At 38.7% G+C, this 26,910-nt stretch overlaps 3 protein-coding genes across 4 annotated transcripts in view; 1 reads left to right on the plus strand and 2 right to left on the minus strand.

The window, feature by feature from the left end:
- Positions 1–14,787, minus strand: part of itsn2a (intersectin 2a) — a 33,538-nt gene extending 18,751 nt beyond the window's left edge. Inside the window, exons 1-4 of the mRNA XM_072441572.1 lie at positions 14,671–14,787; positions 5,469–5,525; positions 621–713; positions 448–511 (exon numbers count right to left, since the gene is read on the minus strand). Coding sequence (XP_072297673.1) covers positions 448–511; positions 621–713; positions 5,469–5,475 — 164 coding nt within the window. The 5' untranslated portion in view covers positions 5,476–5,525; positions 14,671–14,787. The remainder of the gene's footprint in view (positions 1–447; positions 512–620; positions 714–5,468; positions 5,526–14,670) is intronic.
- Positions 14,788–15,934: 1,147 nt separating this feature from the next.
- ddx1 (DEAD (Asp-Glu-Ala-Asp) box helicase 1) lies at positions 15,935–21,044 on the minus strand. Of its 2 annotated transcripts, XM_072441602.1 has the most exons (26): positions 20,988–21,044; positions 20,817–20,868; positions 20,642–20,705; positions 20,535–20,564; positions 20,359–20,455; positions 20,212–20,259; positions 20,062–20,145; positions 19,893–19,976; positions 19,710–19,786; positions 19,551–19,623; positions 19,385–19,461; positions 19,193–19,307; positions 18,452–18,590; positions 18,311–18,371; positions 18,139–18,237; positions 17,954–18,043; positions 17,698–17,886; positions 17,565–17,616; positions 17,334–17,480; positions 17,176–17,267; positions 17,023–17,095; positions 16,874–16,946; positions 16,750–16,792; positions 16,584–16,679; positions 16,372–16,492; positions 15,935–16,272 (listed from the first exon to the last, which is right to left on the minus strand). In XM_072441602.1, exons 1-26 carry the CDS (start codon positions 21,001–21,003, stop codon positions 16,142–16,144), a joined length of 2,223 nt encoding a protein of 740 aa, XP_072297703.1. In that variant the 5' UTR covers positions 21,004–21,044; the 3' UTR covers positions 15,935–16,141. The 2 variants fall into 2 exon arrangements, with proteins under 2 accessions (XP_072297703.1, XP_072297696.1); XM_072441595.1 differs by having other exon boundaries at positions 20,062–20,259.
- Positions 21,045–21,256: 212 nt separating this feature from the next.
- Positions 21,257–26,910, plus strand: part of nbas (NBAS subunit of NRZ tethering complex) — a 177,435-nt gene continuing 171,781 nt past the window's right edge. The window contains exons 1-6 of the mRNA XM_072441583.1: positions 21,257–21,397; positions 21,731–21,782; positions 22,018–22,054; positions 22,826–22,903; positions 23,108–23,155; positions 23,867–23,910. Coding sequence (XP_072297684.1) covers positions 21,305–21,397; positions 21,731–21,782; positions 22,018–22,054; positions 22,826–22,903; positions 23,108–23,155; positions 23,867–23,910 — 352 coding nt within the window. The 5' untranslated portion in view covers positions 21,257–21,304. The remainder of the gene's footprint in view (positions 21,398–21,730; positions 21,783–22,017; positions 22,055–22,825; positions 22,904–23,107; positions 23,156–23,866; positions 23,911–26,910) is intronic.

Below are 26,910 nucleotides of genomic sequence, written 5' to 3' on the forward strand. Positions count from 1 at the left end.
TATTGAGCTATACCTTTTTGTCAATATCGCCCAGCCCTATTAAGAAGGGTCGAGATCAGGGGTGTCAAACATGCGGCCCACGGACCGCATTGGCCGGAGTTTAGGCTTAATGTGTCCCACATTAAAACACAAGGTACTACAACTATTCTGTGTTTAAAATTACATCATATTTCCTATTAAAAAAATGGATCATTCTTTTATCAAAATTGGTAATAAGTATCAAGCTTTTAGCATCCAAAATTGAGTAATGTGTGTAATTTTAGCACAGTGGCAACAGTAACACATTATTCCCCTTTTCCCCCAAACACAATTAACTAGGTGGGGCAGTCTATGAAGGAAGTGAACTCTCAACAGGAAGCACTGCGCCGTGGACCAAACTAATCCAGGCCCAAGACAAACTGACTGACCCTTGTTGTTACACTTTCAGGAACATGGCGACTCTCGTACCATATTTCAGCAAGAACTGAAGGTGGAAGACCCGACTGGAGGAAAAACTTCCTGGCCTGTTCCCCTGAAGAATAAAAATCACAAGATCAGAATTCAAAGTGGACAACAGGCATCTTTTGAACTCCAAGTATGTTTAATGAGTTCCACTGGCGAATACAAAACAGAGTTCTCACCTGAGACAAAGCCGAGGACAGGAGCGAGGCTGTCGAACTGTTTATCATGTTTCCCTCGTTCCTCAGGAGTGATGGCCCAAATGCTCGCTCCACCTGGACAAGGCCAAAGAACAAAAACTTTAAGACCTGACATCTGATTTTCAGTTTCAAAGCCATGTCAGGGACTAGAGGAGCAACTAGAGATGGAAAGATTGTTTGGTTAATCGTTAATCGGGATTATTCAGGTCACAATATAAGTGTGAAAAACAACAAACATATAATAGAATTTAGAAGCAAAATTAGGTCTTTTTATTTAGCTCTATGGTAAAAATAAAAAAGTAATAAAACCCCCCGAATAAGAGTAAGAATAATAAGAATAATGATTATGCAAAGTAAGGTAATATAAATACATTTATTTATTTATAAAGTAAAGAGCAAAGTGCCTTTTTATTTGTCAGTTTTTGTCACATTCACTTTATTTTGTCATTCATTTTGTAAAGCTGGTTACAAATTTGAGTATTGTGATGGACCAGTGTTTCTTAATTTAGGGAGAAACTAAATTCCATTCCATTTGATATATTTATGCATGGAAAACCCCCAAACCATATGACATAATGATACTTTATGACAGGAATGAAAGAAAATTAAAGATTTTACTGTAATAATTGTGAACAATCAATAAATCGTGATTTTTACAATACAACTAAAACTGTATGTTGTGACATTTGAATGATGATTAGATCAACTTTATTAATCTTTAGCTCACTTTCTGCTGGTGCAAACCCAGTTACACATTAATTCAGACAGTATAAACGAAAAGGAAAGAGTTGATTATCCATTCTGTACACTGCATGGTAATAAGTGTCCAAGTTATTCTTCCCTGTGGCACATTAATTCATCACAAATACAAACCATTTAAAACAATAAAGCTATGTGCTTGATAACGCCTGCCAAATAGAAGTGTTTTATACCATAAGTGACAAGGGGGCCCTGCTGATTCGTCTGAGTTTTGTAAAATGTCTTGAGAAGAGAAGTAAAGGCTTTTCTGCCCATCGCTTTTGTTTGCCTCAATAACTCGTTTTTCGAGTTTAGTCTTAGAATGCATCGTTAAAGAACTGAAACAGGCAGCAATAATGTAGCATATCAGACTTTCCAAAACTGCATGAGCCTCTGAGTCTCCTTAACAAGTAGAATACAAATAATAATATGTAGAAGTGGGTAATTCATCAACAAATGGTGTATTGGGAATGTTGTTTTGAAGCTATCAATGTGTGTGTATGTATGTATGTATACATCTCTATCTCTCTCTCTCTCTATATATATATATATATATATATATATATATATATATATATATATATATAGTATTGTAAATGCTATACCAAAAAGAGATGATTAAAAATAAAAATGTAAAGATATTTTCAAAATGTTTTGGGTAATTTTATAACAATTGAATGTTTCCCTCCCCTAATAATAATAATAATAATAATAATAATAATAATAATCATCATCATAATCATCATAATCATAATCATAATATGGATAATGTATTTGTGTAAACAGGCAGAATGCAGCATCCCAACAGTTTGGAAAAAAAAAGTTGCAAAACAAGATGTCCTTTTAAAATCAAGTGGCCCTAATGTGACAACCAACTACAGAAAGGATCTGAACTAGTTCTCTTCACTTACATTTAATGAAGTGCGGGTTTTGCATGTTATCTAAATCTGCACAGTTTCCATCCCCAATGAGACTTAACTGACTGCTGGTAATGATTAATGTATAAAATGTCCAGTCAGCTCGTTTTTCACACTGCTCCACATACTGCATATTAAAAGGTAAATCCAAGGTTGTCCATGAATAAAATATTAACTTCAACTCTCTTCATATTAGGGCATGAAACTCGGCAGCGGATAGAACAAAAATCTCATCAGAGCTTTTTTCAATCCGTCATAACGGAAATACATCACATTAATCACACCAGGAACAGTGTCTCAATTTCTTCTATCATAACTTTACACCTCCAAAGCTGTTTGGAGAGGAAATTGTTTGCGTGGACATTGTGGGCAGATGGGAATCACCATATGGCTTTAATTACTTTACGGATAAAGTAAAGACTTCAACTGATAATTAGTGTTGACGGAAGAAACAGAGGAACGACCTGCTGCATACAGATGATGCCAAGTGTGTAATTGAAACTCAATTTGAGTGTAAGGCTCTAAAGCTTGAATGCAATACAGGGATTTTACAGGATTATATATATATATAACATCAAAATGGACCTCCCAGTATATATATTCTCCCAGACAAACGTGACAGTATTTTGTATAATCTATATAATCTATAAAGGGAATTTCCCCATATACCTAATAGTTGAGACAAGAATAGTCATCAACAATAAAGACAATGTTTTGAATCCGAGCAAAGTCTTCTCTGTTTGTCTCTGACAGGTTTGCCAACTCATTCATTAATTTTTTATGTTTATAATTTCACTTCCTGTTTATAATTGATGACATCACACTAGCGAAATTACCCAGCAAACACTGGGCAAAAAGTCATCTAATGGCACAATTATTTGAAAAATAGAAATAGATGAGAGGGCCTTTACTTTGTTGAATCAACGTTTACAGTGTCAAAAAAGTTGTTTCTTTTGTGTAAATTCTGCATAAACTTTGTCTGGAATGAGTCCCTAGTATGATGTCACTTCCTGTCATTTTGAACAGACTTTTCAACATGTTCTCCACAAATACCTACTCGATTGGTGTAAAACTATCATTTCATTCAACAGAAATACTGTATTTGATTCTACAATTTGGTTGTCAAGTTGGTGAATAATCAGACATATTTTATTGATTTATTTTGAACACAACACATCTCAACTTTCACACAAAGCTGACATTTCCAATAGACTAAAATGCTGCGATGTGGTGCCACACTGAGGCTACATTTCTCTGAGGGCTCAGTTATAATGGGTGTATATGTCCGCAAAACTATCCACCCATGCCGTTTTATACACTGTCAGGAAATACCATCCTGCCCTGATGGAACTTCCTCCTCCAGTCTAACCCAAACACTTGTCTAATTATCCTAAATTAAGCAACATCTGATTCACCACAAGCAGCTTAAAGAAATCCACGTCTATCGGCCATTTCTCACAGATCTGCACATTGGTTTTCATAGCGATTTGTCAAATAGCTTGTAATACGTTTCATGTGAAACGTATTACCGTACAAGCTTTTTTTTTTAAACAAGCTTTTTCTTTCTAGATTCATCTCTAAACTGCATGGTGTTTTCAGACACTATAGCCCATATCTGCATGTACACCTGTTCAGACGTATTGCCTCGTCACAAAGCCAGCATTAGCAGCACATAAGACATAAAAACCTGACCTACTTTGCATTGTCAGCAAAATATGACCATAAAAAGCGTACAGATTAATTAACCTCGCACTGAGATGTGGGCGTATCCTCCACATTGTCTCGTGCGTTGACAGGCCTCATTTAGAAGCTATTGTAAAGTACAAAAAGAGAGGCGATATTTAGCACAGCACCACAGGGACGTGAAGCCAGTATGACTGCATGGTAAACAGCCAGTTTACTCTGCGGTTTGGGAACAGCCAGGCCAAAAGGGTTGGAGAAATGGGCCAGATCCAATTTCTGTACCAGGTCTAATACAGGCTTGCTACTTTAATCATCTAAGGACATGTAACTTCCTCACATTTGACATAAAAGTAATATAAATGGACTAAACCCCCCTTGGTTCAAATAAAATTAAATTGGTTCAATTTTATTGTCATGCATCAGTGGTTAAGACAAATGCACTATACATCTGTGCTTACATTTATCTATAATCCCAATATAAAATGGCTCAGTAGTAAATTGTTTGTTGTTAGATAAGTTTCAAGAACATATTTTGTAAGATTCCGTCAATATTTGCAGCACAACACAGCAACACAAACAGACCGACATTTACTCTCGTCTTCTGCGCTTACATTTTGCAAGCCAAAACCTCTTTAGAGTATAGTCCAGTCTCCAACAGTCCAAACTACAAGTGCTACACCAAAGATAAAACACTTCACCTGAGCGTTTGCTTCAGGTATTTCTACAGTGCAACAGTGGTCTCTGAACACTTCTGCATTTCTAACACACATCTGCTCCAGCGCTGCATTGCACGGCTTTTAATATCCTCATCAGCATAATAACAAAGACTCTGTCCTCCCCATACGTTGCAATAGGATTCAACAATAAAACATGCGCCTATATTAACTTTGTCCCATTACAAATTAGCCAAGTTGACAATGAGCTTCCAGCTTCGTGAACACTTTCTCTTGAGGAAAGTCCAACAGGAGCTAAACTGCTGTTTTATGATCAAAGCTTTGAGACAACACTTGCATTCTTGTGCAATTGTATCAAGGACAAAAGAGCATAAATAGTCTAGCCCCATCTTAAACAGTTTTGTAGTGTGATTTGCATATAATTAAAGACACAGTGCGGCATTCTATTTACATTTCAAAAGAGACTACATACACGGCATCACGTAGATGAAAAAAACATTCATATAATTTTACATTAATCAGTGGGTTACTGTATATTTGAAGGGATCAGCATGTGAGTTTAGAGACACTTTCATCATATTCTAACTTAAATCCTTACGCCTAGTTAAAGCTGATCAATGAAAAATACACACGCTTATCACAGTGAAGAGTTCCATTGGTCAGCTCTGACACTACTCTCTTCCGGGTTTAACTGTCCAACCCACTCAATCCGGGATTTTTGCAGCCTCGCCTTCGAATCCCCAAAGTGCAGACACGCCAGTAATATTGATGAGGGAAAGACATTTGCATTGGACGGCGAGATTACACCGTGTCCTTACCATTCATGGCTGCAGGTGGGGAGAAGTGAGGGGAGCTCTTCTCTAGCTTCAAGACATCTGCAAAGAGAAAACACAAGAGAGACAGACATGAGCTGGAGAGAGAGAGTGAGTGAGGAGTGTGGCTGAGTGAAAAGGGAGAGGGAACAGAGTAGGGATCAAGTGTGCACAGAGATAAACTGCAAAATAAATAAATAAATGCACGGCCCAGTTAGCATTGTGAGGGAGGCTCTGTAAAAAGGCTTGCTCTGGGGGAGAATGGGTGGAAGAGAGAGAGAGAGAGAGAAGTGGCAAAGGCAGCGCTAAGATGGCAAGATGAGGCCGCATTTGTCATTGTCAACATAAAAAACACACTATTAAATCCTTGTTATAGAAAGTTCTGTGGTAAAAAGACCATTGAGTTTAAAGTAGAAACCAGGGGTGGGCGGTATGGACAAAAATTAATATTATGTCAATCCAACGAGGTTTAATTATCAGACAAAATGTAAAATGTCTGTCAAATGAATCAGATCAAAAGTGCAGAAATATCACCTTATACAAATGTTTTCTTTATTATAAGATATACTCAATTTACCAGGAGTAAATTAAATGAGTAGCTTAGAATTTGTATTGTGTTTAATACAAATAAAAGTGTATCAGAATGAGGACAGAATATATAATAATATATAATGGTTTTTGGGCATTATTCACACGATCCATCGGCCTTTAAGCTACAGCATTTTTAGAGCCAAACACAAGTGGGAAAGTAATGAAAATGTGCAAAGCAAAGCATGGTAGAAAATGAGTTTATAAAGTACTTAACTAATCACATTTGGGAAAAATGAACAAAATCTGCCCAATAAATGATCCACCATCTGGTTCTCTGGATTCAACAGAAATGATTTTGTTTTTTTACAGTATGAGGACAATCTGCGACAAGACAGCTTTAGTCAGGCAGTATTTGAATCGGGTCAGACAAGGTCAAGTGTCGGTGAAAGAAAGCTGAAAGACGTGTCATGCTTGAACAAAAAGAGACTGACTTTAGAAAAAGCATGTTACATTGTTAAAATGCTGTTCTACTATAAAAAATCCACTGCATAATTCAGAGGCAATTTTATGTACAAGGACAGGCACTTGTGTAGAGCCATCCAGCACAAATAAAGACTTATAGGTGCTTTCACTGTGCAGTCAAAATGCCAGACTTCACTGTAGAGTCCTGGCAGAGTCCCCGGAGCCACAGCAAGACAAACACGCTGCAGGAGGTAAAGGACTAAATTGGAAAATGGGTTGAAAAAAAATAGTCCTCAGAAATACTGACTTCATGAAGATAGTGCATCATTTAAAAAGGTTTGAAGAAAAGCTATTCTTTCTAAAATCGTAATAAATGTGAAGAGCTGGTAGCACAGCCAGGAGTATTACTATTCAAGAGAAGACAAAGATAAACTGCGAAACTACATGAGAATAATTGCAGTTTTTCTCATGTAGTTCAATTTCAAATGTTTATTAAAGAGCATTTAATCTAGCAATCCTAATCTGGAGATAAATCTATGCCAAATTCATAGATAGGAAACTCGACTTTTATGTAATGACTTTGGAAACAGCAATATGTCGGTGTAATCCCTCATTCGTCCAGGCGTGTTCCATAGTAGAAAAAGCTTCAGTTGTAGTCATCTGGACTCAGTTAGAAAAAATAGAAGTTTCGACTCTCATCCAAGAGTCATTGTCAATAAAAGAATTTAGGTCGAGAACTCCGATATTTATCCTATTCTGTGGTAAGTCCAGCCCATTGGGCGGAGCCTTCCTGAAGTAGAAAGAGTTGTTTGTTTCAACAGAAACTCCCCCTTGTATCTACCGAGCTAGACTATTCAGAATTTTAATGGGCTATTAGAATCCTCTTTGTCTTTGTGAGACCCTGGCTCAACCACCCCGAGTACTTGATTAGCATCTAAATGTCCTGGTCCTGGTCCTCTACCTTTCCAGGGGTTCATTATACCATTATAGATACCAGGGAGATTGAATCTTAGACCTCCATTCCTGTTTAAAGAAGGTCTTTCTTTTTTAACAAAAATAGCTTCCTTAACTCCTCTTTCAAACCTTCTTTTTTCCCTGCTTAAAATCTTCACCTCACCATCTTCAAACGAGTGATTAGAGGCTTCAAGATGGAGATGCACGGCACTCTGAGGTCCTGAACTTGTATTTCTTCTGTGCTGATAAAGCCTCTTGTGTAGAGGCTGTTTCGTCTCACCTATGTAACGTTCTTTACAGCTTTCTTCACTGTATTGGATCGAATAAACTACATTGCTCTGTTTTTGAGTCTGCAACTTGTCCTTAGGGTGAACCAGTTTTTGTCTTAAAGTGTTTCCTGGTTTAAAATAAACAGGGACTTCGTGTTGTCTAAAAATTCTCTGGACTTACCACAGAATAGGATAAATATCGGAGTTCTCGACCTAAATTCTTTTATTGACAATGACTCTTGGATGAGAGTTGAAACGTCTATTTTTTCTAACTGAGTCCAGATGACTACAACTGAAGCTTTTTCTACTTGGAAACAGCAGACTTTTTGTAGAGGTCAATGCCCAAACAGAGCACGAAATGTGTCCAATCCTCTATTTTACATTTGTCTGTGGTCTGTGTGCTTATAATGTGTTCTGTATTGTTGTTTTAAATTGAGTTACCTTTTAATTGGTGCATCAACCTGTCTAGGGACAAGAGATGGAAACTAAACTAACTCTACAATATGACACTGCAATATTTACACCAAAATGATACAAGAAACATGTACATTTACAATGTTTGATGAAAGAAAGAAAGAAAGAAACAAACAGTTTTCTCTAATTTAATAAAAATCAATTCAATCTCTAGATTAATCCATTTGCAAAATAATCATTGCAGCCCGAATTGGTTGGCCGATACAGTAAATATGGGGAGAACATTTATACTTTTGAAGCACTATTTTGTGTACGAATTGTGCTCCACAAATAAACTTGCCTTTCCTTTTGGTTAGGGCCGTCCTACCGCCTAAAGGAAAGACTTTAAGCTTTATTTTAGCACTTTATGGCACTGCAAAAATGGGATTATACTGCTTTCTGAGTCAGTATTATCTTCTCTTATTACACATTAATTATAATACATTTATTACACCATCAGCAGTTGTGTGTTATAACATATCAGTCAATCCCACACAATTTTGTTAAGATGACACGACAGCAGTTCAGTAGTTCAACATTCAAACAAGCTGTACTTTTGCAACCAGGTTACATCTCTAAGGCCATAATTCTATGTCTGGACAGTTAAGGGAAGAGATTTCAGCACTTTTGGGGGTAATAGAGGTCAACAAACACCGGCCAGCACAATCCGGCTAAATAAACAGTATCCCGTCTCAATCAGTCTCTGCATTAACCCAACACTGAACCAAGGACAAAACCAGGCTTAAGACGCTGAAGTCCATCTTGTAAAACCTTCATTTCTCCCTCCATCATTCTCTCATGTGTCTCATTAGACCGTTTCCTTGAGCATTACTGCTTCAATTTGCCCCCGTCCCACCAATCCATACACCAAGCAGGACCAGGTCAAAGCAATCTCCTCTCAGGCTTTTCTCGTCATCCTCTCTGTGCTCCTCTTCCTTTCTCCATGTGTCTTCAGTATTTGTGGTGCACTAGCATGTACTGCATTTGGTCCGACATGACTCCTGCACGCCCCTCCTTCCTCCTGTCCAGCGTTTCCCTAACGCGTAACGACATTGCTCCATCGCCGCCGCTGCCTTTTTGTTGCCCGGATTCCCCGAGAGGAGGCCGGGCTCGCCGTGGCATAAATCATTTCCCTGCACACTGCCAATTACTTAAGACCAACGGAGCATTCAGAGTAGGCCATGCATCTGAATAAAAAAAAAAGAGATGCCCAAAGACGTAAAGCATGGCGGGTATCTTCAGACACCATGAATCTACTTGAAATGACACAGCTCTTTGAAGGGAGCTGTCACTGCGCAAATAAACAAGAAATACTGCCTTGAGGTCCGCACGACAAGTCAGTTTATCTTTCCAATTATATAACGACACAGGACTGACACGGGATTGTATGGCATCAGTGACACAAGGCTGACATTTTTAGCTGCTGAGTGTGAAGCAAAAGTTACACACAATATTGCTAAACCAAATTATCTGGCTTATTTCTCAACGGCGTACAATACACGCAGACGGGACATGTGTCTACACAGGATGAGTCGTTTACGAAATTCCACATGACAAGCAGCCGCGAGAAGACAAACTATTTGCACCGTCTTCTCATTTCGGCCCCAGCATTTCATGTTTTACTCATAGTGGAAAAAAGGTTTATGGCCGATTACTAAGGTGAAGGGCATGGATTAGAATGGGGGAAATAACATTTATTTGACAAACAGCACAATACATAAATAGTCATGATAATTACTATATCGACTTATCGACTTATTTGGAGTTCAATATTTATCTTGTGTATCTCTGCTATGAACTAGGACACTTTTTCTTATTTTTCTTGTCTTAAATGCATGTACAGGATTGAATAATTAACATATCCATGACTCATTCCTCAAAATAAATGTACATGAAAATATTATTTTTGGACACTTTGCCGTTGTCTACGTTCTAAAAGGTAAACAATTAGGGATTTTTTAATCAATATCAACATACTTTATTAGTGCAAAATCTCAATATAGAAGCCGTCGGTCACAACATTTTGACCTTTATAATGTATTTTTAAAGTATAAAGTAGTTCTAATATTATCATTTAGTGCAATATTGACAGGCCAACATATAACCACATAAACAATATTCAAACACTGCATTGAAATACATAATACGGATTAAGTTTCTTATTTATTATTATTTCTATTGTACATTGAGACTTTTTGTATATTGTATATTTTGATTTAATAATGTCACTTGTATTGTCATTAAGGATCTTTTGACATGTGTTTTGGAGTTTATATGGTCCAGTTAACAATCAACAGAATTATTATCATTATTTCAATTGACTAGTCACAAATATTCCAGTAAATTGTTGGAGCCACAGGATGCATCAAATCCACTATTGCTAACACTTAATAATTGTTAATAATAGCATAATTGTTATCACTATCTTAGAAGATTTTTGGCATTTATTTTTGGCAAATTGCAATATGATTTTGATTCAGTTGCAATTGGCTGCTTAACCAACTTCAAAGGTGTCCTAACTTTGATGTAACAGCATTGTGACCTGTCCACGTGTACTTCTGTTTGTATTATACTTATCAAGAACAGTTTCCACTCCCTTGTGCAAACAGCGAGCAGAAAGGCCCCCACACTCTGCGGCTCCGCCCTCAAGCACAACACTGTCGTACCCAGAGGAGTGTGACGTTTCACAAAGACCATGAAGAAAGACTCTAACCAAACACCACACATCCGGGATCACAATACACAATAGGCTTCAGTTCCTTGACAGGCTTATAATGTTCATTTACAATTTTCATGCAAATATAGATGGAATTGTCAGATTTAGTAAATAGTCTCTTGCTGAATATGAAGGGAGCACATATTTTATTAATTCTTTGTTTTTAAATGAAAGACGGAAACAGAGGCTCGCAAATCCATAAGCAATATATATGGGCAATAGATCAAATCTGAGATAATCTTGTGAAGGTTGTTTTGAAGATATGCTCAATTCAAATATTGACTATATATTGTTTATTTATTTTTTAAATACAAAATAATATTGTGATATTTTGTGATAAATTTGACCGACATTTGTCTGAAAATTGAACTTTTTAGTTTTTACATTTAAAGACATGTCCCTCTGTTCAAGAAGGGGGACCGGAGGGTGTGTTCCAACTACAGAGGGATCACACTCCTCAGCCTCCCGGGTAAGGTCTATTCCAAGGTACTGGAGAGGAGAATCCGACCGATAGTCGAACCTCGGATTCAGGAGGAGCAGAGTGGTTTTCGTCCCGGTCGTGGAACACTGGACCAGCTCTATACCCTCCATCGGGTGCTCGAGGGTTCATGGGAGTTTGCCCAACCAGTCCACATGTGCTTTGTGGATCTGGAGAAGGCTTTCGACCGTGTCCCTCGGGGTGTCCTTTGAGGGCTGCTCCGGGGAGTACATGGTCCGGGGCCCTTTGCTCAGGGCTGTCGGGTCCCTGTATGACCGGAGCAGGAGCTGTGTTCGCATTGCCGGCAGTAAGTCAGACCTGTTCCCAGTGCGTGTTGGACTCCGCCAGGGCTGCCCTTTGTCACCGGTTCTGTTCATAATTTTTATGGACAGAATTTCTAGGCGCAATCAGGGGTCGGAGGGTGTGGTCAGGGGTCAGAGAGTGTCCGGTTTGGGGACCACAGGATCTCATCTCTGCTGTTTGCAGACGATGTTGTCCTGATGGCTCCATCAAACCCGGACCTGCAACATGCACTGGGACGGTTTGCAGCCGAGTGTGAAGCGGCTGGGATGAGAATCAGCACCTCCAAATCCGAGGCCGTGGTTCTCGACCGGAAAAAGGTGGCTTGCCCTCTCCAGGTGGGTGGGGTGTCCTTGCCCCAAGTGGAGGAGTTCAAGTATCTCGGGGTCTTGTTCACGAGCGAGGGAAGGATGGAGCGTGAGATCGACAGGCGGATCGGTGCAGCGGCTGCAGTGATGCAGTCGCTGCATCGGACCGTTGTGGTGAAGAGGGAGCTGAGCCGAAAGGCAAAGCTCTCTATTTACCGGTCGGTCTACGTTCCTACCCTCACCTATAGTCATGAGCTTTGGGTAATGACCAAAAGGACAAAAGGGTCTAAATAAGTTAAAAAAATAAATGCAAAGAACAGTTTTAATCTGGGTGTATTTGTCACATTTAACTTTATCTTGTCATTAAGAAAGTTTAATTTTGCAGAGCCGATCACAACCCTGAGGAATAGTGTGTTAGACCCATGGGAATGAAGATTTCACTGTTGTTTCACAGTCTCAATCATCTTGAATAATCTTTTAATCACGATGTTATTCCTCACAATAATTGTAACACTAAAATTTGACATCCAATCTATACCTGCCTCTGCACAATGTAAAAAGTGTCACGTATGTTGGACCCACAGCTTTGAATCCACAACCTCTGACTAACCAAAATCTTAACACAACACGCTCCAGAATCATGACTTCGTGACTCTCAGCGACCCATATCCTTTTGATACGGTGCCCAACCAAGAATACTATCACAAATTGCTTTCAATCTTCACAACTGCGTGGCACAGAGTTCACCGCACTCGTTTGCATATAATGTCATTTGTCAGACCGCCCGGTAAAGGTCGCTTGTCACATCTCCGCCCCGCTACAAATAAACACATTTCTATCTGTTTGACCTTTGATGATGCATTGCAGTTCTAGTGTAGCGCCGCGTTGCAATGAAAGGAGCTTTGACTGGCCTGCCGCTCCGTGACTGACACCTGCGTAGAGGCTATCAATGCTCGGGCCTGTGCGCACACTTCCCTCGCTCTGACAGAGAAGGAGTCTGTTGTAGCAGAGACAGCCCAGGAAGCCCAAAGCTGCACCTCCGGATGAAAGGACGTAGTGTGTTTCGTAGCCCTCTTCTTCCTATTCACGGATCTTCTGCAGCGGGGAAAATGGGGACACGGCCAACATGAAAGGATCATTTTATATACAAATTTCACACATTTATGGGTCAGTCTCTTCTTAAACATCCTGTCCCAACGTTCCTGTTTCGGGGGAACAATGCCAGCTTGACCTAACTAAATCTGTCATCTTGATGTCCTCTTGCCTGTCAACTTTTAAAGCCACAATAAAACCCAGCAGCTTTAATGTTATGCAAATCTTTGTTCCTCGGCAGGTGGATGGGCTTCATAACACACACACACGGTCTGGGATAAGAGCAGCTGCCTGTAATTTCTCAGCTCAGGTGGTGGTTGGACTTTGCCTCTTCAGCAGGTGCTTTGTCTCGTTTTCCCCTAGAGCAGCAGCAGAGGACTGTTGTACGCACACACTCGGATGGAAGAAAGACAGAGCAAGAAGCCATTTCTATAATTAGAGCGCTGCACAGAGTGAAACAGCTTCGCAAACTCACGCAACACTCAAAATAAACAAAGACACACGTGATCATAGAGTTTGGTACAGGGATGCGACCAACGATTGCTTTGGAAGTTGACTAGTCAGCGATTATTGTTTAAATTGGTCGACTAGTCAAACAGTGTTTTGCACACATTGAGACTTTTAAAATACGTAATCAACCAAAATAAAGGTTGAAATATAGTGACTGTAGGGTTCTAGATTGATTATTAAATCAACTAAAGTGTGTTATTGATGGAAATAGTTGTTATCTTTTATATTACATACATATTTTATTTAAAAATAGATGCGCATGTCAATATACATAATTTAGACAGCCCAGTTAAGAACAATTGGCATCTCAGCAGGCAACAGAAATACAATGCAAAGATATTTTGATTTAATAATGTCGCTGTCTTTGTTGTAAAAAAGCTCTTTTGGCAGCCTGTGTGTGGTAGAGTCTGAATACAGTAGTTCAGATAATGATTGCAATGATCCAAGTACGACTCCAATTATTCTTTATAGTTGTTGAATCACATTTATTCCAGATTCACCTGCAGCCTGATATTTTGGAGAATGATGCTCAAATAAGAAATGCAAAAAGTCATGTTAAAATGGATAAATACAGGCTAAATGCATTGCAAATAATACTGGGTGACTGTGTTATGAATTTGATTTCCTCCCATAATTTCAACTTGAGCGTTCATATTTCAGAACAACCTCTGTGTAAAATGTTTCCTAGCTCCTGACAGATCTCCACGATTGCTCTCAAACACGTCAGCAGCAGCAGCAAACTGTAGTAGGCTCATTTCAATATAAATATACCCCTGGGTGCTTCATGGTACTAGTAGAAGCAAAACAGTGTCCAAACATGTGATCTGTTCCTGCTTTATAATGGACGACCTCTATTACAGCTATTGTTCATATATATTTATTGTATCTGTCAATAAGGGTAGCACAGATGATTAAGAAAATGTTTTTTTTTAAAAGAGCTCCTGGATAAATAATAATTTGAGCGCACTGTGGACAAAAACACCGCAGTATTTCCCCCGTAGTAGCAAATTAAACCGATACAAATCTACTACTGAAGAAGAGCCTGAAGCTGAGATGACAGATGAGATGTTTGTTGTTGTTGTTGTTGTGTTTTTTTGAATCAAAGTGAAGTGATAAACAGCGTGTGTGGTTTTACCTGTTGCGGTCCAAAGAAGAAGCGGTGCTGCTACATCCACATCCAGCTGACACCAAGCGGCTCCGAGGGCGGATCTGAGGCAGCGGCGGCCGCGGCTGAGGGGGCTGACACTGGGCGTCCCTCCGCCGCTCCACCGCGGTCAAGCTGCGCTCGCGTAACCGGCGACACTTCCGCTGACGTGATACAAAATAAAAGGAGTAGTAGCCACATTTGTAACGTATCTATTTGACCTTCACGTGCAGTGCAAACAGAGACAAATGTCTAAAGTTTCTTGGCCCGTACCTCAAGTGGGCGTATTATGTGAAATCGGCTACTATGAGCGTTTAAAGGAGACATATCAGGTACTTAATATTGAACGATTACAAAAATAGACCATTTTGCATTTTCATTGTAAACTATTGTAACTCTATATTGCTCTAAAACCACTACATAAAAGAAACTGGTCCATTAACTCCAGATTTGACGAGCTCCGCCTCTTCATAGAGCCATTTCACCAAGCAGCACGTTGTCATTTACGTGTCTTTATTTTTTGAAACGTGGATACGCGATTCTCAAATAATCGTAACAAAGTACAGGGATGTGGGCGGAGATAGGGGATCTCAGTTGCAAGACAACACGGAATTACTCAAACGTAAAACAACAATCAATAAAACTTTGAGTGAATTAATGACAAGGAAACACTGCTGTAAAAAGTTTAAATGATTTAAGTTGATTTTGTGTAATATGCCCTCTTTAACCACATTGTATTTGGTGTTCCCACGTCATTCACTCAAATTTGTATTTCGACAGTTTACATTTACCCCCTATCTCGGCCCACTTGTGATTATTAAAACAAATCGGGTCAAAAGTATATGAATATTGCAGTTTATAAAAAACAAGGAAAAGTATAATATATGCATGTAAAATTAAACATCCCTATTGAGCAAAATATAATTTATATGAAATATATTCATTTTCATTTGTCCAACCCCAGACTCTTATTTTAGTCTCTACCTCATGATCCAGCTGTTTTCTATACAACATTTAAGATAATCACCTCTGTGGTAATACTAAGGTTTTAATAATACATTTTATTTTGATAGAATTCTTTCCAGTGTCTCATGGGCGTGTTTGTGATGTGTGGGTTGAGCCCATGGATGAGCCTGATTATATTGTGGACATTTTCTAGCAGAGACCACCACCCAGAGCTCAAATAGGGTATTACAATCTGTGCAGATAAGTCGATATTTATAAATGTAATAATACAGAGACATAGAAACCAACAGACGGTTTATGATTTTAAATTTATTTTGCAATCAAATCTGACTTTTAATATCGGCTCAAATAATAAACTTAATACACAATTTACTTAAATCAGTCCTGAATATTCGACAAAAAAAGAAAGAAAACAACAACAACAAATAATGTTCACTTGAAGCAAGTCTTTGGGACTTTCAAAGCTCTCGTGGACATTGTAATGGTTGCAGTAAGTTTAGAAGGCTCTAAATAATTGGTTGGGCAGGAATCCCAACTGAAGAAATGAAGACTGGGCCTCCCTCTCCAGCAGTGCCAACTCCTGGACAGTTGGGGCAAGGACATCCACATGACCTTTGTAACTCCCCCCTACCAAACATCACAACAATAATTGTATTGTTCATCAATAAGTAATTTTACTTTGATGCATTTTATGTCAATGTTTAAAAGATGTATACAGAGACTTACCTCCCAAAGCCTTGCGCTGACCGTAGGTGACCTTTCCATCGAAATCATCAAGAGGCACTTTGATGTCTGGCTCACACTGAGTGATGGTGCATTTCAGATGCTCTTCAACGTCTGACAGCAGCTGTCAAAAGATATAACTTTTTAATGATGCACCAGAAAAGAGCCAAAAACAGGGAATAAATAGTGAATATTAATTAAGTCCCTGAGTTCACCTCTTTCTCGTTGTACCAGATGGTGCAGCCACCGTCCTGCTTTAGTTTTGTGTTGTAGCAGCCTCTGCCTCTGTTTGCACACACATGGTACCACACCTACACATGTCCAAATATGCTTGGATTAAAATCTGACACATTTAGCAAACATTGTACGGTTTCCACCTACCTTTTCTTTTTCCATGGCTACCAGGGAAATTGCAAGTCCCATTCTAAAATTCAATTCAAACAAATGAATCAGGAATACGTGTATCAAGTTCGGTTATACAATTCCTAATATCATTTTTTCAGACCTTTCAGCTCTTCCAACTCTGCCAATACGATGCACGTAGTTCTGTTTCTCATCAGGTAGAGTGACATTGATCACTACAAAACAAGTCAAATTAATACAGAATGAATACAACCTCCAATATAGCCTAGTGTAGTTGTGCAGCTCACTTACCATAAGGAACCCCGTGGATATCGATTCCTCTAGCGGCAACGTCAGTGCAGATCAACAGTCTCACTTCTTTCTTCTGATCAATAAACACATACAAATACAAACATTATACAAACACATTTACTACAGTCAGATGACAGAGTTTGTTAGTGTCACCTTAAAGCGATCCAAGTTATTTTTTCTTTCATTTGGCTTGCGGTCACCATGCAGACACACGCAAGAAAACTGGTGATTTTTACTATCTGGACCTAAAAGAGAGAAAGGTTGTCTCATTTGTAATTTGCTTGTGGAGTATTACAAGTCATGTAAAGTACCTCCACCCTGCTGGATTAAGTGCTGCTCCATATTGTCACAGTCGATCTTGGTGCGACAGAAGATGATTGCCTGGTCCATCTTGTGCTCTTTAATGGCCCTGACTGTGTACTCGCCCTTTAGGATTTTGATGGCTTCTGACCACATTTCTGTAAAACCATCATATTATTTAGTGTTGACAATTACTTACTGCTGATCTATAGTATTAGTCAACACAAAATACTTAGTTTCACCTGCAGAGTTAGCTCCTGCCCTGGTGTTATCTTTGGCATGTACTTCATCAGTCTGTCAAAACCAAAATAACACACAATGTACATATATATCGCTAACAATATGAATCTTGGTCCGTGTTATGTTGGTAATTACCCTGATGTGATTTTTGCCCAGACGCTCCCACAGGTGGTCGACTTTGGGATTGACTGGGACGACAACATGGTGGACCGTCTCTGGCACAGAGTCCTCTCCTTTCAGATCTACCCAAGTGGGGAAGTGCATGATGCGCTCAGACAACTTCTTTACATCAAACGAGTGCAAAGTGGCTGAGCACACTATCACCTGGCAAAATAAAGTTCGCTCAAACAATGTTTTGATGTGACTGATTAAACCTTTTCATAAAGCTTACTTGTAGCCTCTTGCCATCGGATGTGACCTGAGGGATTTGTTTGTGGAGCCTGTTAATGAAGTCTGTGTATCCTGCAGATAGAAGTCCATCCTAAAAACACATGCAATTTTAAACCAAATTATTAACAAAAAGGGAAACAGATGACCGTAAAGTAAGGTAAAAAAAAAAAAAAAAGAATTAAATACACATTCGTCCAGAACGAGGAATCTGACTTGGGCCAGAGAAAGCTTCCCTGTGGATATGAGGTCATCCAGTCGGCCAGGTGTGCCCACAACAATATCAATCTTGAAAATGAGGAAATATTAATGTTGTACAGTTGCATGTACAAAAGCTTTTAGTTTATAGGTTGTTACATACGCCTTGTTCCAATGCAGCCAGCTGGTCTTTAGCAGGCACACCTCCAATCACCAGTAATTCTCTGCAGAGACAGATGATGTTTTTCTTCCAATTTATTTTTAGAATGTCCATGTGCAACTGTAATCTGCGGCGTATAACTACCTGAGTTTTGGGTTGTCCACGTATTTCTTTAATTGTTTCACATTGTTGAGAGTTTGCTCAGCCAATTCCTTAGAGGGTTCAATGATGAGAGTTTTAGGTAAATTGGAGGATGTATTTACCTGGGTCACTTTTGCGGTTCCTAAACACAAGATTAATATACATTTTTCATTCTATGCAGGCAGATCTTCATTTCTAAAATCTAGTGAAAGCTATTCATGTGTTACAGGCAATAACAATCGTTGGCATCATTGGCATATCTGCTCCCTTGCCTTCTTTGGAAATGGTGCTGGTGAATCCCTGATCCAGATTTGGCAAACTCCTCTTATGCCTGGACTATTCTGTGCTAAATTGGACATGCATCTTTTCCACCCCGCCAATCCCTCCACCTGATGAGGCGCTCCCAATAAAATAGCCTGTCTGCTGCCAGCTCGGAGAGGCTTATTTTGTAACCAGTGCGCCATCTGCTTTGATGTGTCTCTCTTGAGTTGTTGTTGCTTGCTGTAACTTTATTTTTTGTTGAGATACTTTGTGAATTACTAATTCATAGTTGATTTTATTTAAAAATGTATGTAATTAGTTAAGAGTGTGATTAAGCTTTGAATTGTTTAGTATATTAATTGTCATTATTATTAGTCAATTCTGTGGTAATTTATTACCTTTTATATATTGTAGATATTGCCATTTAAAATCTTGGTTTGTCGTTGCTTCCCTTACCTTGCAGAGCAGATCATAATAGCATACCTGTTTGAGAAGACTTGGCTGTATGAGCTTCTGGTGCTTGGTCAAAGGCAACAAACCCACTCTTAGGCGCATTCTTGAAGTCCTCTCCTCCAAAGTTAAACTTGAGCTCTGCATTCTAATTACAAAACAGTGGGTTACAATAATTAACGGCACCTTTTACATACAATAGTTCATATGTAGCTTTATAGGCACCTTGAGCACACAGGAGGCAAAAAAGGCTTGATTTGTGAGGTTTTGTGGAATGTCAAATGCAACACCAAGGTCATTGCCTGCATGAGGGAAAGTGTAGGAAAAAAGTAGTCATAATGAGCACAAAAATCAAATATGTCATTTTGAATGTAACGGAAAGTTACTGCACCATTTTTGGAAAAAGAAATCTGGTTCTTTTCCAGATCCAAATAACATCCAATGGTGTCATGCATGGTGAATTCCTGAATAAAAATAAAAATAATACAAATCCCAAACTATGTACATCCAGTTTGAAAACTAAAATATAAAATAGTATTAATATTTTTACCTCTCCATAGCTGTCAAACTGCTTATTGTTAGATTTCTTTCCAGTTCCACCAAATCCAAAACCATACTTGTCAGTTCCTAGCATTAAATAGTAAGAAATATTTATGTTATGACATATACACAGAAAATATTATTGTGGTTTAAGTGTTAATGAGAGCAAACATGAAGGATAATAGAAACAAACCTAAGTCCAAGGCTGCCTGACCAGTGGACCAACCCACACGACACAGTCCTTGATCATGACAAGTCACCTCATAGTAATACTTTCCTGGAGACATTATGGAAAGTAAATCAAAAATGTGCAGAAATAATCATTCAATTCTGCCAGAATCATTTGTACCATCAGTACAGACCTTTTGTGACACCCTTGGTAGAGCGGCAGCCATGCCATTCTTTGAACTCCCTACTCTGGCAGCAAAGTCCATCTGGCCCAATGGCTAAGGAAAAGAAACGAGGACATGAATGACACAAGAATAAAAGATCTGAAAATAGCATCAACTTACCAAAGGCATGACTACGGTCATAAGGATTCATCTGCCAATTGTTGAAGACTGAAAAAAAAAAAAAAAAAATGAATATAGAATGATGTTAGAATGACACAGCAAATCTACAACTATTTCAATTGTCATTATTTATAACTGTGTTCTTACTGGCTCCTCCAGTCTTTAAGGCGGATCGTCCCTTCTTTCCCTCCTGCTGATCTTTCAGGGTTTCATACACAATCTGGATCACAGGGATACTGAAGGCCTGAAAAACAATGCATCACCAACTAAGATAGATGAATGACCCTTATAACAACTTTTGAATTAATACAATGTAAACATACCCCTGTTTTGCCACTGCCAGTTTCAGCTGCCTAAAATGCAATTCATGATCAAAATCACTCCAACGTATTTATGTTTTTTGGCAAGTCAACATTTTTTCCCAACCTACCATTAGTACATCCCCTCCACCAAGAATAAGGGGGATCGATTCTGCCTGGATGTCAGTAGGCAATCTACGTAATGAAACATTTACGTGAAAGTTAACAGTGGCTAGACGCACTGAAAATAGTTGCCTTATTGGGAATTAAAACCAAGTTGATAGGATAGTATTTAAAATCACTTACAACCAGTCCATTTCCTCCACGGCCTGCGCAATTTCAGGCATAACTCCCATTTCTGTTGTACGTAAAATACATTACATGGTTGTTACACTAGTGCAGTATTTATGTTTTAGCATGTGGTGATTGTCTTATTGAAAAAAAGTGCCCTCATAGCTGGACAATAAACAATCTTACCCGAAAACGCTGCCATGATTTTCCAGCACAAGCGCAACTCAACCGGATATGACGTGTGCCAATCGGTGTTGCAGTTTTACAGGACCGACTGGTGCCCAAACTATAAACATTAGTTCTGGCTAGGGAATTGTTTTCTTCGATTTTTTAAAGTCTGTGACGTGCAGTAGCTTTGTATATCAATTATTACTGTTGAGCCACAATCAGAAAATAAGGAGTACTTTTTACCTCATAAGTATTGTACATACATACACTTGTTTACATATTTGGTTTGTCCTTTCCCGTCTGCCGTAGACATTTGACAGCTGGCACAAGTAACTATGGCTGAAGATAGTTTGATTGTAAGCGATGAAGAAAACATTTTGTATGATTTACTGGTTATTACTGAATGGTCACCAGAAACGGACACACAGGTATGTTCCGCAATTGTTTTAGCTAACATTCAACTCCTGTATACCAGCTCTAATAAAGAAATGCATGAAAAAATGAACGCCTGAAGTGATCTAGCATTAGTTGCAAGCGGGTTCAAGCGCCCAAAAAGCCACGTAGCGTCACTTCACAGTTGGATACAAAGTAATTATTTATTTGCAATACCTGCATGCTATAAACTACATATTTACTGTGACTTGTAATCGCGAGTCATGCTTTGGAAATATATAGCATTAGCATCATAATGAAAGTTTTAATGGATGAAATGATTCTGCAATCAATAAGACTCTGCTCACGTGATTATTTCTAATTTGCAGCAACGAGGCAACAAGGAATACAGCAGCTCTATTATTGCAAAAGCAGTGACAGGTACGTTTCGATTTCTCTTCATCATGACCACTAAATGCCTAAAGGGGGCACTTTCACACCATTCATTTCTCAACAAGTCTGTTCTGTCGAAACAATGTGTTCATTTTAAATCAAGTCAACCGGATTATTTAATGATTTTTTTGTGCAGGCCTATTTGATACACCCGCTTTTGCTTGATTGAATTGATCATTGATTAAAAAATAAAATGAAAACTTGACTGTTTTATTTTTTATAGGACCATTCCGGTTGATTCTACATTATTTGTGGTACAGGTATGTATTGCATTATTTGGGATGTATTCAAACCAAACTTGCTATCAGTATTTAATGTTAATGGGCGGCTGTAGCTCAGAGGTTAGAACACTTTAAGGGTGGAGGTTCGATTCCCACGCTGACCAAATTCTGTCGTAGTCTCCTTAGGCAAGACACTTAGCCCACATTTCTCTGTGTGCGCGCGTGCGTGCGTGTGTGCGTGTGTGTGTGCGTGTGTTTTTGTGTGTGCGTGTGTTTTTGTGTGTGTGCGTGTGTTCTCGTGTGTGTGTGTGTGTGGGTGTGTGCGTGTGTGCGTGTGTTTTTGTGTCTTTGTGTCTGTGTGTGTGTGTGATACACATAGTAATATGTCTGTATGCACAATTTTTATACATAAGTGAATATTTTTTTCATCAGTTATTTTAGTACTTGACAAATATGATAGTATTATGGTTATGGTGGCAAAGACTAACAATATAAGGTCGATTTTTTTACACTGTGGAATCCTAATATATTAATTTCAAGATGTATTTGTCACTGAAGTCATCAGTGCCTCGATTAAATCTTTAAAACATGTTTGATAAGCTCTAGAGCTAACCAGTGGTAAGCCTTCTTTGCCAGACTCAGCAGGCAGCTGGCAGACCTGGACAAATTTTTAAAAAATCATTTGACAATCAAGTCATTAGTGTGCTATTCTCAAAGATCTACCTTCCTTGTATCATGTCAGAAGGATGGACCTAAAAGTAGACAAATATATTAAATACTGTACATATAACTCTGCTTTGTGAACTGTAGCCCCACCAGCTCCTTTCTACCTCCTGGACTGATTCGATTGTCGAACAAGCAGATAAATTGGCAGCTGGTTTTATCAAGGTGAGCAAGTTCGATTTTTTCAAATAATCTTGACTGTTCACTTTACATCTCCACTTAAATTGTTTTTTTTCCTTGTTCGTTTCCACTTAACAACCTTTGCACTGTGTAAAGCAATCATTGTTCGTGTTCTCATTTTCCCTTTCTCTCACTTAAATGCTTGTCCATTCTTGTTACCATTTCTCACCAATTTCTATCTCTTTACAGTAATGGCAAGCTGTTGGCGGTGGTGCAGGACCAGTGTGTGGAGATAAGGTAAATAGTGAACTCTAACCTTTTGTAAAATTCATTCTGCTATTATGCCCTCAACATGAGCAATGTAGTTGTACTGGACAACCAACTCACAGTGGGTCTCTATATTAATGGCCAGATAAAATAAGTTTCTCCTATCTGAAGTTAGCATTACCTCCAGAAACAAATTCATTTTCCCCTACTACGCTGAACAAATATTGCTCAACCTGTGCACTATAGCCACAGTGTGACTGGGCAAATTGGAAATGAAAATCAATGAAAATTAAGTTGCTATACAATTATAATCCGGCTCTCCAGAGGTTAACTACACACGGCTCGTTTTCACACACACTTGTATCACCGGAACTCTTTCTGTAATTGAAATTCTTTGATATTAAACCCACATGCTGTGAAACGTAAGTGCGTTTCTAATTTACATGTTTATTAGCTTTGTGTTTGAATTGACTCTGGCTTTTCCTTGTGTTTATTATTTTGGGATGTTGTTCCTTTCGTTAGTGTTTTTTAACAGTGTAGAGCTTCAGAGCTGAAGCAAGTGGGTGTTCAGACAGCTAAAGGTTTCTCCTCAGAGATCTGTTAGTGTCCGTCTAAGCACAACCTACTACCAAGGCTGCCTGATGCATGCCTTGGCATGCTGTCAGAGGCTGTTACTGCTCGCTCTGTACTGGCTCCAATAAGACTGCTGTTGTTCACCATCACTCAACGTGTCCTCCACAGGTCTGTGAGGGATGACTTTGGCTCGGTCATTGGCAAGTGCCAGGGTAAGTAACCTCTCCCCTTTTATCTGTCACCACACTTACACTCATTTTGGATGTTCCTGTTGGGCAGAGCAGAGCAGTATTATGTTCTTGATGGTACCGGACTTTCAGCATATCATTATTGTGGTTGTGCAAGTGTAACGGGCTAACTAGTTAAAATAATTGCTTTCTGTTTACTATATTCATTGATTGGATGCAACTGGTTACAAAAATAAATTTCTTAGGTGTGTGTTGGTAATACATTTCTTTAAAAGACCAGTGGTAGCTCCTGCTACTTCTATCAAATTAGCACTGCTAAGCTTGATCAATGGAATTGTTGATTAAGATGCACATTTAATGGTTTAAAAGTTTAATTTTTTTTAATTAATTTAAGTTTGTGTTTTTCCTTAAAATGGGGATTTGTTCAGACAGAGATATCAGATGAAAACAACAAACCACCTAACCTGTAAATGACCATATCTACGTAAGTCCATTTGTTGTTGTCCTTAGATAACGTTATCCAAGGTCAAAATTTACAGTACAAAATGTAAAAACAAAAATAACTGACTGCCACCTTTACAATCCAGAGAAACCTGTCATGAGATTTATATGTGAAACAAAATATAATGAAAGTCAAAGAGACTTCCTTTCATATCCTCCTCATGACTGGTGTGTGTGTGTGTGTGTGTGTGTGTGTGTGTGTGTGTGTGTGTGTGTGTGTGTGTGTGTGTGTGTGTGTGTGTGTGTGTGTGTGTGTGTGTGTGTGTGTGTGTGTGTGTGTGTGTGTGTGTGTGTGTGTGTGTGTGTGTGTGTGTGTGTGTGTGTGTGTGTGTGTGTGTGTGTGTGTGTGTGTGTGTGTGTGTGTGTGTGTGTGTGTGTGTGTGTGTGTGTGTGTGTGTGTGTGTGTGTGTGTGTGTGTGTGTGTGTGTGTGTGTGTGTGTGTCTCTACAGCTGTCTTTTGTACGTTTTTCCCTGACAGATGCTTTCTCCTCTGTACATAATTCATAAGTGTTGAACTTTGATAAATGGATCCTTGAGCCTTTCTGAGCAGATTCTTGTTGGGTTGTCTGCTATAATCCTCCCAAACATGTACCTTCTTCTATACTGGGATAAAAAACAACACGAGAGACCAATTTTCTAGTTCCCCTAGAAAGCCATCTATGTGGAAATGGGGCCCGCTCAGCCGCAAAGCAACAAACAGGATGCTATACATTCTGCGCTGTCGTGAGGACATTTTGAAAAGAAAGAGAATAAATGATTCACCATTGAAATACTGTAGGGAGAAACAAATATACATTAACATTCAAGCTACAGCATAAGGTTATATATATGGAGGCACAGCATTTCAAATTCAAAAATTAAGAGGAAAGTTTGTAATGTTTAAACACTGAAAATTATATTGTATATCAAGCCTGTCAATTCTTTTCAATGGAACGGTGCAGATATTGACATTATTTTTTGTAAATTTAATAGGATTGTCAAAAGTATTAAAAAATAAATTCTAATCTATACTAAAACTAGTGTCAAAACTAGATACTAATTCACACAAGTAAAAATGAATAGGACAAAATTGGCTCTTTCCGTAATAGTTTTTTCGAATCATCTTGATAATTATTAAACATCAATGGAACTACTATTATTTTGTGTCAAATTACCTTCTTATGGCTAAGGATTTGCATTGTTAACATCATGGTATCAAATATGCCATCCTTATAATCAAATTTGATATGCGAGAATTGTCACAACACTAAAATATGATTTTGTTTATGTTAAGATAAAAAAAACGTTTCTCTGTGATTTTCCGCAGCTCACACTCTCAAAGGTGCTTTAATTCTCTTACGTCCTGAGGTGCACTCTAATACTTAAGACTTTTAAAATTTGGTGAGCTATTATTCCTCTCAGCGGGTGCCTGGCTTCATCGTTCCAGCATCCCTTTCCCCCTGTTCCTCCTTTCTTTGTCTGACTCGCCTCCCACATCATCGCTTTGTTCTTCATTTAAAATTCCAGTCATACAATATCCAACGCCTCCGTTTTGTGCGCTGTATTGCCCACTAGGGGTTGCGGCAGCGTTTGGCAGCCAAGAAATCCAATACAATAAACGCCAATAAACACTGTTATGTGATATCAACAAAAACATGACTTCCTTTTCCTAAGTTTATTGCATGTGTGTCTACACACAGCGCCCGTGGTGGTATATTATGTTTCCTGCTGTGTTAATGCAGAAGTGACTTAAATATTTAAATATTTATTTTAGTTTGTCCTTTGTTTCAACACTTGGTGAGTATGCTGTATGATTTAAAGGCCAACATCATTTATTATGTTGTGATTTATGAAAAGGAGAAACGGCATGAAAGTGGTTTCTTGTGAGTTAGAGAAGTATTGTCAGTGAATCCTGGAGAAAGTGGCAGCAGTGTGCTTCATCACTTCGATATGGTTACAGTCGCAGCACTGCTGAGCCAGCACTGGGCTAAAACAGTAGCCTATACTTCAATAAAAGATGGATTTACGATCTCTGTGCTCTTTTTCTTCTAGCTTGGTTCACTCACCCCCCCCTTTCCGTCTCCCTCAGAGTCCAACTGTATGTGCTCATTTTTGAAAGACAATCATTGAGATGCATTACATTATTGCAGATGAATTGGATGAGGTCCTGGACATGCGGTATTGATGTATGGCATTAGATCTCCTCCTTTTCATCAGTATTCATCATCAGGGCTCCGGAGATTATTCCCACAGTTTTCTCATCTAGACTAAAAGGGCCGTGTGTGCTGGCAAAGCTACCATAATGCAATGTACAGCAAGATCAATACGCAATTAAATCTATCTCAATTCTGCAAAAACAAACTGGAATTTCAATGTATTCCATATTTCTGAAGTTGACAATTTCACCAAAAGCCACAAATTCATAGTGTGTCCAAGGTTTCTGTTTTTCTATGTCATTGTAAACTAAATACACCATCTCATTTAGGGCCGAAGTTAATCGCTACGAATCGGTTATTGAAATGATCATCAACTGTGCTGCCCGAT

The sequence above is a fragment of the Eucyclogobius newberryi genome, unplaced genomic scaffold (assembly GCF_026437365.1).
Source record: "Eucyclogobius newberryi isolate DKJ021-1_F unplaced genomic scaffold, fEucNew1.0.hap1 SCAF_1, whole genome shotgun sequence".
Lineage (NCBI taxonomy): Eukaryota > Metazoa > Chordata > Actinopteri > Gobiiformes > Gobiidae > Eucyclogobius > Eucyclogobius newberryi.